The sequence below is a fragment of the Malus sylvestris genome, chromosome 5, assembly GCF_916048215.2.
Source record: "Malus sylvestris chromosome 5, drMalSylv7.2, whole genome shotgun sequence".
In the NCBI taxonomy this organism is placed as follows: Eukaryota; Viridiplantae; Streptophyta; class Magnoliopsida; order Rosales; family Rosaceae; genus Malus; species Malus sylvestris.
Genome location: NC_062264.1, coordinates 27,007,180 through 27,019,465, shown reverse-complemented (window position 1 = coordinate 27,019,465; position 12,286 = coordinate 27,007,180). Strand labels below are relative to the sequence as shown.

The window sequence follows — 12,286 nt, the reverse complement described above, 5'->3', positions numbered from 1 at the left end:
GTAATATCCTTGGCGAAAAGTCTTGTGTGCTAGGGACCGAGATCCAGCATGATCTCCACAGACTCCCTCATGTATTTCCCGAAGGACGATTTCCACCTCGGCAGGCGTAAGACACCTTAAGTATGGCAGGCTAAAACCTCGCTATTGTGGCGATACCCTTGACGCGGGTTTGACCCACTGCATTGACTGCCTGGGGGCGAGCGCTATTGTGGCGATACCCTTGGTTATCGGGATAGTGTCCCTTACTCTTTTTACTGAAAGGAGAGTGGTGAGGATGGAAATCCTTCCTCTTGCCTTGAAATTGATATGTCTGTTGATTCGGTGAAGCATTATGCAAGGCATGGGGAGGTGCCACTGCTGTTTGGAAAGTCGAGGTCTTCTCATTTAGGTGAGTATGGCTTCCACCTCCCACTTGTTGATAAAGGATGGTTGTAGGGGGTTTCTCCTGATATGTCTTTGCCTCGGCGGAGGCATGGTTATAAGCCTGCGCCATCACCTCAGAGTAAGTCTTCCAAGTATTGGCATTGATCATGTATTTAAAGAAACAATCACGTAGGCCTGCCGTGAAGGCTTTGAGGGCAGTCTTGTCGTCTGCCTCGGCACACCGGGAGTATTCATGGCTGAAGCGGCCAACATACATACGTAATGACTCGTCTGGCTTCTGGCGGATAGTGTACAAGTCATCTGCAGAGTGCAAGCGATCGGTTTGGAAAATGTGTTGGGAAACAAATAGTTTCCTCAATTCCTCAAATGAGTCTACCGTCTCAGGTGTAAGACGACAATACCAATTTAGAGCTCCACTAGAGAGGGTGGAGGGGAAGAGAAGACATCGCTCTTCGTCGGTGTGCATCCGGTATGCCATGGTGGATTCAAAGAGGTTAAGGTGCTCAATCGGGTCCTCTTTTCCAGTATAAAGTTGCAAGCCAAGCTTTTGCTTTGTCTTTGCTTGAAGGGGGGTGTTGAGGATCCTCCTTGTAAGAGGGCCAGGCCTGGGTTGGTTCCAGTCAGGTATTTCAGCCTGACGTTCAACCTTCAACTTGTTTACTTCCTCAAGAAGTTGTAGGACAAGGGGGTCCTGAGCGGAGTTATGTGTCACTGGAGCTTTCTTTCGTAAATCTCCATCTCCTATTGGAATTAGGAAGGTTTGATCAAGGGCATGTGATTTTTCCCTGGACTCGCTGTACTGGCTTCCAGGGTATGTCTGTCGGAACACCTCTGAGTCCCCTGTACCCTCATGTCTCTCTGGGACTTGTTGCCCCTTCCCCAAATTGGTGGCCGGCTTGGGCCGTGGCAGGGGACCGAGTCTCTCAGAAATCCTTGGGTCATTAATCTTTGAGCTTATATGGATGAAATTCTCTCGACGTTGCTTCAGGAAATCCCGACAATCGCGAAAGACGGCTTTCGATCATTCTGCCCCTTCAGCAAAGAGGTGTCTCCCTCCACTTCTCATGGTTCGGGTCGAAGCAACTGGGTTAAGAGAAGCCTCATGTTGATTATCAAGTCGAGGGGTAATCTGTTCCCTATCAGGGATATCTATGTCGAATGCATGTGACCCTCCATGTTGGAGGGCACCCAGTTGATGGTTGACTTCCACGGGGGCAACAAGCTCGCGTGTCTGAGCTTGCCTAGCTTCGTGGAGTGTCTCGAAGAGCTTCTCATATTGCTCCTGGAGGACCTCATTCCTCATTGCTATCTTGTTGTTCTGAGCTTCCAACTCATCGACTTTAGCTTGAAGAAGAACTCGTTTTCCTTCCTTCTTTCGTTGTTTCGCACTATGTGCAAGGGGGGTGTCATTCTGTGTGCTGTGGCTTCCTTCGCTTCCCATGCTGGAGAGGGATGCCTGATCAAAAGAAAGTGTACGAATGATAGAAACCAGCTTGACACAGCTGAAGAGAGTAGGAATAAGTGTCGTTTCCCACAGACGGCGCCAAATGTTGATGCACAAAATCAGCGAAGACTTTGGTACAACAGAAAGTGTCAGGTTTTGTGACCTTCGCTTGGTTGCTTCGGTCACTAGTGAGGATAAGTACGTAAATGAATAGAGACAGAGAAGCAAACACAGGATGTACGTGGTTCACCCAGATTGGCTACGTCCACGGAGTAGAGGAGTTCTTATTAGTAGTGAAGGGCTTACACAAGTACAAAGGATCAAGCTCTCAATTTAGTGAGTTCTTGTGAATGATTTAACACAAAATGGCATTAGGCAATATTGTGGGGGAATGACCCCTATTTATAGAAAAACTTGTAGCTTTGTCACATTGACATGTGTCATGTTGTGATTGGTTCTTGATGTCGACACGTGCTGCGCTCTGATTGGCTTCTAATCTTGACACGTGTCGAGTAGTGATTGGCCTCCTGGTCGGAGGGGAACTCTTCTGGGTCCTTGACAGTATAGCGTTGGCCGGTGCTCGGTAGTTTCGGGATTGGTCAAGTATGGTACAAACAAAATTGCTTCTCTATTCTCTATCCAAGAAGGACCCAGATGCTTCGTCTACCAATTCAATTGCCAGCAATTTTTTTTAATTTCCTATCGCAACAACTCACCAACACCAACAATAAAGAAATACCCAGATGTTCTATCCCAATTCAATTGTTTATCTATTAAAGCGATTCAATTGCTTCCCTACCGCAGCAACTCACTAGTCTGCGACAATAGATTTTCGAAGACCCAATCGACCCAGAAATAACCAGACCCGAAAGAGAGAGACCCAGAAATACCCAGTTTTGTAAGCTGCCACACACCCAACACCATCAACAACGCTTCCCAGAAAAAAAAATGGCATTGTAACCGCCGTTTCCCACCGGCGGAGGAAAGGTTGCACCGCAAGAGTGGTGGGAATCAATTTTGTGGGCTGCAGAGGAATGGCTGCATCACATGGATTTGTGATGAGAGAGAGAGAAACGCATGCAGAGAAAGGGTGGGCTGAGGTCGTCGGTTCGTTTCTTTGTTAGTCTTGCTTAATACCAAGTGAAACGGTGGGACTAGATATTGAGGTTTAGTGAAGTGCGGGGCGCCTCGTAGTCGAGGCGAGTCCCATTAACTCTAATCCAAGACCATGCCAAACGCGGGACTATAGTCCTAGTTAAGCCAATCCCTGCTAGTCTCTTCTAAGGAGGTGTAACAAATACACCTTAAGAGGCTACATTGTGACTAACTTGATTAAAAATATCAAATACAAAGAGGTCTTTATATAGAGAAAGACTAAAGCAAACCCTAGACTAAAACAAAAACTTAATGGGCAAGTAACTAATCCTTGGCCCGCAAGATAACTAATAATAATCTAAATTCCAACAAGGACAAGAGCTTTATCTTCCTCTCTATCTCTTTTCCTATCTTTGCAGCAATGCACCAGCCCCATATATAGAAAAAAAAAACCTACCACAAGTACAAACCTTTTTAGTTTTTACACTATATCTGATACCGTACGGTAGAGACGATCGCAGAGGAACAGATTATGTAATTCATCAGGACTGGTGGTTCTTATGAATTCTGCCATTTTTGTCGATTTGTTGGAACTGGGCATGGCTGCCTTCGTTGCTGTCAAAGCTCAGTGAAACTTTCTATTCTGAGACATCAAACTTGATTTTCGAGCAGGTCCTTCCATGCAAAGTTTCCTTTTTCAGTTAATTTCTTTGCCTGCTAATCTCAAGTACTTTGAATTATGGTAATTGATGAATGATGAGTGATGTTTGATTGTTTTCCACTGCACTCTACCCTTGAAAAATAGCAAATTCTTGATGAACTTTAGGTGCGGAGTACTTTTCTGAAGTAGGAACAGTTTGACGCTGTTTGTGAGAAACGAGTTTATAGATTACGTTCTTAGCTTGAGCAACATATGTAACTTAACATTCTATTTGTTAATATTTTTTTTTATTGGTTTGTGAATTTTGTAATTTTGAGTTAAGCGATATGTTTTAATGATTACATTTACAAATTTGGTGTGGACCATTCTCCAACAAACTGCAGTTCTTCGAGACCACGAACCGCAAAGAGGTTGAAGATATGTTCAACATCCAAAGAGAATAAATAATAAGAATTCAAAGAATACCAATTAGCTAGCTAGTTGTGGAGGAAAGATAATTCATATGATTGAAGTAATTCACACTCACAGATGATGAAGGAATACAAATATAAATCTACATCCAACTGTCTGAAAAACTCATCCAAGTACCCCTCATATATATAACCTGGAAATTCAATCTTGCCCACCAGGCTTGAATCTATCCATGAACTTGTAATACAAATTATACGGACGTGATTGCCACGTTTTGGACCGTACATATCCTCATATATAAAACCCAGAAACCAAAAATCGTGAAAAATAAATAAGAAAAAAGGTGTAATAGTAGTAGTCCGTTGAATTGAATTGGCACCAATCCATGAAGCAGCTTTGATTTATGTACATGGGCAGCTCCTTTTGGCACTAGAGTTGATCATAAAGCTCGATCTGAACATATCTTCAACCTCTTCGCGGTTCGTGGTCTCGAAGAACTGCAGTTTCCTCTTGCATCGAATCATTTAGGGTATTTACGGAAGTGTAGATTTGTAGCGGGTTGGACTTGTAAGTTTGGCCCGTGAACAATAGTTTTGGATGATTTTTTATTAAACTTTGAGCCTTTTTGGTTAAATAACATTTTGGGATGGTTTTTGGTTAAATATTTGTTGACCCGAGCTCTTTTCATTAAAGCTCCCAAATCTTTATGTTGGTTAATGTTATTTAATGTTTATTTCATATTGTTTAATGTTATTTCATGTTACTTAATTTAATTTAATGTTGTATAATGACTTAGGAAGTTATAGGGAAAAAATAGATTTAAAAATTTTGTAAAAAAAAAAAAAAAACTGAATTTTTTTTTTCAAAAATAACGGCTAGCTGACGTAGTTGAAATTTGGCCTACCATTCATGCCGGATATAACCGACAGGAATAAATACAATGTTGTCGGTTATATCCGATGGGAATGCTCAAAATTCTGGCCCGGCCCGGGGCTAGCTGGTTGACTCATTTGGGTCAGCCGGTTGGCCCTTTGGCCATTTTTTATCCAGTGGGGCCCACGAGCCATTTGGCCTAGCCCTCGGTTGGAGATGATTTTCGGGCTATTTTCGACCCTCTGGCCCTCTGAACTCTTCGATTGGAGATGGTCTAACTGCGTTTGTCATTTTCTTTTGTGGCTTCAAGATATCTTCCTCCTCAATTACCAACCGCTAGACAATCCAACGGTCCGGTGCATTAATATCTCCCATCTATACAATACCTTTTCCATTAAATACTATTCTTCTAGGAAAATACTATTTTCCATGTATTTTTTAGAGAACAAGACTTTGCTGCTGAAAGATCAGCAGCTGCTACTGATAACTAATCACGCGCGAACACGTGTTCAAATTTAATTTTTTTAATCAAAATTCAGACATGTGTCTGCGTGTGATAGGCCATCAGCAGCTAAGTTGTTTCCTTTTCCAGAGGCATGTGTCTGCATCCTTGACAAGGCTTTACCCAAACGCTACACGGTTAGCAGACAAATTAAATTCCAGTGACTATTTGTCCAAAAAAATATAAAAAATTCCAGTGACTAAACCAATATGAATAAATACACAATCTTCCAAGAAACGAGGTCGTGCATGTATAAAACAACTGCAGAATAATTATAGACAAATCTGCTGCCTGTGAGGTAATTTGGTTAAAATTCAAAGTTTTGAAGTATTTTTCATTAGTGTTTTTTTTAACTATTAAGATTTAGTTAGTTTGATTTGACTATAATATGGTAGAGAGATTGATAGTTGTAACGATTGTGTAATATCTTATGGTGAAATCAAATAAAATGAGTCTGTGACTCTAAAGATTTTTCATTAGTGAACAACTATATTCTCAGCCCTCTATGATTTTGTAGTGTGGAATTCACATATTTTCTTTTGGAAATTATAGAAATGTCCACAATTGAAATTCCTTGAAAATTGTTTGGAAATTTCTTGAAAGGAATTGGTGACATACTAATCAAGGAAAATTCAAAGCCGCGTGCGCAAAGCGCGTAAAGGGAGGGCCCCATCCCATGTGCCTCTTTGTATGCTTTAGTAACTGGTCATCTCTTGCTCATGGCTTTTCCAGAAGAGCCTTTGGAACTCTGTGCATCTAGTTAAAAGCCAATTCAAGAAAAATCTGAACTAGTCTCCCTCTCCGGCTCTTTTCTGTTTAATTAGATCCTCCTTAATTCTGAATTACTCTCTCTCTCGCTTTATTGTATCCTCCTTAATTTTGAACCAGTCTGTGTTTCTCGCTATACACAATTAATCTCTCTGCAACTACTACTCCTGGATCTGAAAACTAGAGGTTATGGATATGCCTTTTTCTTCTTCTTCGTCGTCGTCATCCGCTGCCGCTCCTGCTGATGATACAAAAAAGTAATTGTTTTGGATATATTATTCTGAAGGTGAAGTTTTCTTATTTTGAAGGTGGAGAAAACAAACAAGCCATTGTCAAATTGGTAACCAAGCCATTGTCTTTCTGAGGTTAGTCAGTGTTTAATGTTTATTGATACTGTTTAAGGCTCTATCTATATTTTTTGTCATTTCTTTTTAATTAATAAGTTTAGTTGTTATGTTATGCTGGCATTTCATTTGCTAATTAATTTTTGTTATGTCTGCTGTTAATTTCTTCGCTGGTGACCTGTCACCGGATGTCACTTTGTTTTGTTCGCATCTTGATCAATTGTCTTCCTTTACATGCTGTGATGACATTGTTCATATTAAGACTGCAAATATATGAATATCTTTCTTTAAATTATAGGATTTTTTTTTAATAAAATATGTGCGTATCATGTGCCCCATTTTTCACCATCTTTCATATCTCACTCGTTGATTTTCGAGCCTTTGAAACTTTGTGCAGGTAGCCAAAAGCCAATTCAAGGTAATATATATTGCTACCGCCTCTTCTTCCAAATGGACATGTAGTCATTATACATGGATTTTGTAACATATTTAGGAAACTGTGAAAGCAAAGTATAATTGTTAGGACAATATTTGTGTAGTCACTTCTTATTTTTGTCCAATGATAAATTAACACGTTTTATTCTTGTATAATATAATGTATATGTCAATAATTTTTCTTGGGCTATTAAAACAAAAAAAAAACACGTGTCAATTGGGTGAGTACATAAAATACTCACTAGTGAGTACTTCAGTATTATTCAAATTGTTTTTGTATGACACATCAGTTCAGTTAATTGCATCCGCTATGTTTCTTCCATGAACATGAATTACATCTGAGGACAGAGTCTGAGGTCTAATTCCCCTCCACCAATATTGTTTGTATAAAAACCATACAAACCATTTCGACAAATATTTTTTGCCCTCCATGAAGCGTTTGTAACTTTGTGAAAGCGTTGGTTAGTTTAGCCTTATCAATTATCAAATATTTTTTAAGTATGTGAAAGTGACTAATCCTTGTCTCTCCATATTTTCAATTTTTGTCCTCCTGAAGCGTTTGTAACTTTGTGCACCTACCTAATAGAGAGATGGAGTTGATTGCCTTCATTCAAGCTTTCAACATCATCGTCATCGCCATCGGGACTCTGTTCTATATGTGCTGCAGATCATTTTCTTCTTCGTCTCCTGCGGCTGATTCTGATGTAGCTGATTCTGCTGCTGATTCTACTGCTGTTAAGGATGATGACGACGCTGATAACCCCCCACGTCGAGAAAAGTATGATGTGTTTATCAGTTTCAGAGGTGGGGACACCCGCCTTGGTATTACCAGCCATCTTCATGCTGCCTTACTTCAGAAGAAATTTGAAACCTACATCGATAATAGACTTCAGAGAGGAGAAGAAATCGGACCTGCCCTTCTAGAAGCAATTGAGAAATCCACCATTTCGGTGATCATTTTCTCACAAAACTATGCTTCTTCCACATGGTGTTTGGATGAGCTTGTGCATATACTAAAATGCAACAACAGAGAAGGCCGGATGGTTATACCCGTATTCTACGACATCGATCCATCTGATGTACGAAAACAACACGGGAGTTATGCAGATGCATTTGCTCAACTTGAAAAACGATTCGCTAACAGTATCGACAAGGTGCACAAGTGGAGGGATGCTTTGACGACTGCAGCCAATCTATCTGGGTTTGATCATTCAAACAAATCCGGGTAACTAACTCATCCTTTAACTTGTCTAAAGTTATAAATTTTCTGTAAACTTGTGACAGTTTGATTTGTGCTAAGATTTGTTCAAGCATATTTAGGACTAACTATTGCTTTTTTCTACATAATCATACATATATATGCCAGGACGGAGGCAGATCTAGTAAAGAATGTTGTCCATTGTATTTGCACCAAATTGATTGGTGAATCATCATGTAATTTAGAGGGCCTGTTTGGAATTGAAAGCCGCATCAAGCAAATTGAAAAGCTATTGGGCATTCATTCACAAGACGCTTGCATCACTGTAGGTATTTGGGGAATGGGTGGTGTTGGCAAGACCACCCTTGCTGAAACTCTGTTTCGCAAACTCTCTTCTAAATTCGATGCTTCTTGTTTTCTTAAGAATGTTAGGGAGAACTCAGAAAAACCAGATGGACTAGATCACTTGGTAAAAACACTTTTTAAGGAGATATTAAAGGAAGAAGTTTCTTTGCCCGTAGAATCAACTTTTCAAGAAAGGCTCAGGCGTACAAAGGTCCTCATTGTTCTTGATGATGTGAGTGATTCTATGCAATTGGAACGTTTAGCTGGCAGTCCTCTCCGGTTTGGCACCGGAAGTAGAATCATTATCACAACTAGAGATAGGGGCAAACTTGGGCAAACTGTTCAAGAGGATAATATCTACAAGGTTGACGGATTACAACCGGATGACGCTCTTCAGCTCTTCTGTTCACGTGCTTTCAAGAATAACAGTACTCGTAGAACAGATTATAAGGAGTCGGCAGAAAAGGTTGTGCATTATGCCAGAGGCGTTCCTTTAGCTCTTACAGTTTTGGGGTCCTTGTTCTTCAATTGCAAGAGCAAAGAAGATTGGGAGGATGAATTCAACAAATTGAAACGATTTCCCAATGTAGATATTCAGAAAGTGTTGAGAATAAGTTACGATAGATTGGGAGAAAATGAGAAGGAGATATTGCTGGATATAGCATGTTTTCATAAAGGGAAGTCTGTGGTTAAGGTGAAACAAATGTTAGATGTTCGTGGATTCTTTGCGCCATCTGGAATTAGAATTCTCATTGAGATGTCTCTCATATCAATTGATTCAAAAGGGAGAATGGAAACCATAGAGATGCACGATTTGCTACAAGAAATGGGAAGGAAAATTGTTCAAGAACAAGGTATTAAAGATCCCGGTAAACGGAGTAGGTTGTTCAATGATGAGGATGTCTATCGTGTATTGAGGAGTAACACGGTAAGAGCCAAATGCATTCAATTTTTTTCTTTTCTTTTTTTTTTTTTAGAAAATAAAAATTACAAACTTGAGATGATAACACAACAAAGTAAAACTAATTTATAATAAAGAAGTGAGATTGTTAAAAGATGAATTTGATTGAATATTTATTGTGTTAGGAAGTGTTTGCAATATGAACAAATGTTTGTTTATTTAGACAAGTAGAGGAGGATACAATTATGTTGGATATTTGACTAGACTAAGACACTTGTACATGATTACCATCGCAAATACTCTTTGTTCCAAATGTGCGTTTCATTTTACTATGTTTATATTCACATTTAAACTTTCTTCTTATTCTCAGGAAACTCCAAATGTTGAAGCTATAGAGGTTGATTGGAATAATCTTCAAGAGCGACCGTTGAAACGTGCAGACTTCAAAAAGATGTCTAACCTAATAATGCTAATTGTGAATGGTTGCTACAAATTGACCACTTCTTTAGACCTTCCCGATTCTCTTTGTTATCTTGAGTGGTCGGGATATCCACTGGATTCTTTGCCATCAACTTTTTCTCCAGAAAATCTAGTTGAGCTTCATATGCCATATAGCACAGTTGAGAAGGAGCTTTGGAAAGAAGAGCAGGTATATTATATTATATGCCTATTTTATTTCTTTTATATAATCAAGTGTAGAAATTATATTAATTCTTTATATTTCTATTTCATTTGTTGCAGATACTTGTCAACTTACAAGTGATTGATCTGTGGGGCTGTTCAAATCTAACTGAAGTTCCAAATCTCTCTGGGAGTCCAAAAATTGTGGACATAAATCTTGGGAACTGTCGAAGTTTGGTTGAAATTCCTTCATATTTTCAACATCTTGACAAGCTTACTCGTCTTGATCTTAAAGACTGCAGCAGTCTCAAGTATCTTCCAGAAATGCCAGGAAATATTCAATACTTGAATTTAGAATGCAGTGGTATAAAGGAGTTGCCTGAATCAGTTTGGTCTAACGAAAATATTTCTTACTTGAATTTAAGGCAATGCAAAGACCTTAAGAAACTTCCAAGTAGCTGGTGTAAGTTGAAAAATCTCGAGAAACTCGATCTCTATTCGTGCTATAACGTTGAAAACCTCCCAGAGATTTGGGAGCCAATGGAACAGTTGAAGTCCTTAAGTTTAAGGGGAACAGCAGTTACAGAGCTATCCTCATCAATCTGTAAGTTGAAATATCTTGAGAGTCTTGATCTCACCAGGTGCTCTAGATTTTCCAAATTCCCTGAAATCTTCAAGCCAATGGAACATTTGGTGTATCTTAGTTTGGAATTCACAGGTGTCGAAATGCTTCCTTCGTCTATTGGAAATCTAAATAGGCTTCAAGATTTAAACCTTAGTCGCTGCATGCAACTTAAGGATGTCCCAACAAGTATCTACAGTTTAACCAATCTTAAACGTCTCGACTTTAAATTTTGTCGGAGACTTGAAAAATTGCCTTTCAGCCCTGTCAGTTTTCTCTCTTTAGAAGAACTAGAACTCAGCTACAGCGGTATATACCTAATACCAGTAGGCATCAAAAAGGCTTCTCGATTGTCTATACTCGGCTTAGAAGGCTGCGAGCGGCTTGTATCTATACCAGAGCTCCCAGTGCTATGTAATGTTAAAGCTGAAGCCTGCGCGTCTCTGAAGATAGTGTCAAGTTCAAGGACAGCACTCACACAAGGTTGGGATAAACCTCATTATTGTTTCAGAGTTTTTCGTAATTGCCCAAAATTGGATAATAATTCAAGGAGCAACATAATGGATGAAGCACAGATTACAATTATGCGAATGGCAACTGTTGCGCCATTAGAGGACTATTGGTTGCCTTGTAATCCCTGGCCTCAGATTAACATTGCATGTCCAGGAAAAGAAATTCCAAATTGGTTCAGCTATCAAAATGAGGGATCTTCGGTAGACATCGAGCTTTGTCCAGATTGGTTTCGAACAGGTTTATTTGGTTTCGCTCTCTCTGTTGTTGTTTCACCGTGCCAGGATTACTTCATAAGGTTAAGAGCTAATTTCATTGTCAAATTCAGGGGTGAAAGCCATGAACTGTTCAATTCTCAGTACATTATCCCATGCAATAGCTACAACTACGACTGTGACGGTCAACAGCACGTGCTTGTGTGGAATGAGGCCTTTAGAAGTGAAGAGGTAGGAAAAAACTGCTCCCCTGATGTTTACAAACTTGCCAAAGAGGCCTCTGTTGTCTTCTACCCGCAGGATTTTGCTTCCCATATGAAGGTGGAAAGCTGTGGTATATGCCCATTGTATGCCGAAGATGCTGAGAAATTCAAATTTGGTCACGTGTTCATGTCGAGGGGACCAAAAGTAGAAGAAACAAGACAAGATGTTGATTCCAAAGGTGGTGGATCATGAGATGAACCTCAAGTTAGTGGATCAAGTGATGAGTCTGAAGCAAATGAAAGTGATTAGGAAAAACTTTTTAAGGCAAATTTGTACTTTGATAGCTCGCTTGTCTGACCAAGAATTAAGACATTAATTATACATTATAAAGCACTAGTTATGGACAAGCGTATAATGGCCTATTTGTTATCCTTAAAACTTGATTTACCTTTATATCACAAACAGACATTAATTAACACACCATGCCAGGGCAAAGTAAAAATCTCACAACCAAGCGCGATAGTTTGAACATTCAACGACAAAAATATGCGATTGTTCAATGGCTGAACTGCAATGAGCAAAAAATATGAATGGCCCCATTGGACTAACAACGGCAAAACTCAGTGTTCTTGTTTGCACCAAACAAAGATCAGCGAAACAAATTTTATTAGAGAGGGTAAAAAATTACAGCAAATTAAGGCTGAAAAAAGAAAGGCACAGCCCCAGTTTAATAATACAATCATCGAATTTGTA

At 39.6% G+C, this 12,286-nt stretch overlaps 1 protein-coding gene, 1 long non-coding RNA gene and 1 pseudogene across 31 annotated transcripts in view; 2 read left to right on the top strand and 1 right to left on the bottom strand.

Moving 5' to 3' along the window:
• LOC126621359 (disease resistance protein RPV1-like) overlaps window positions 1-11,940 on the top strand; it is a 249,955-nt pseudogene extending 238,015 nt beyond the window's left edge.
• Window positions 1-12,286, top strand: part of LOC126621361 (disease resistance protein RPV1-like) — a 193,196-nt gene that overhangs the window by 152,091 nt on the left and 28,819 nt on the right. For 19 of the 30 annotated variants that reach the window (XM_050289802.1, XM_050289804.1, XM_050289803.1 and 16 more), the window contains 3 exons: window positions 9,315-9,388; window positions 9,732-10,010; window positions 10,103-10,482. In XM_050289802.1, the coding sequence (XP_050145759.1) occupies window positions 9,315-9,388; window positions 9,732-10,010; window positions 10,103-10,482 (733 nt within the window). Of the gene's footprint in view, window positions 1-6,089; window positions 8,143-8,283; window positions 9,389-9,731; window positions 10,011-10,102; window positions 10,483-12,286 lie in introns of those variants that run through there. The other 11 variants (XM_050289800.1, XM_050289819.1, XM_050289818.1 and 8 more) reach the window with 9 other exon arrangements.
• On the bottom strand, window positions 10,308-10,919 carry LOC126621437 (uncharacterized). The gene is made up of 2 exons (XR_007622960.1): window positions 10,829-10,919; window positions 10,308-10,474 (listed from the first exon to the last, which is right to left on the bottom strand). It is a non-coding gene; the product is annotated as an uncharacterized LOC126621437 (long non-coding RNA).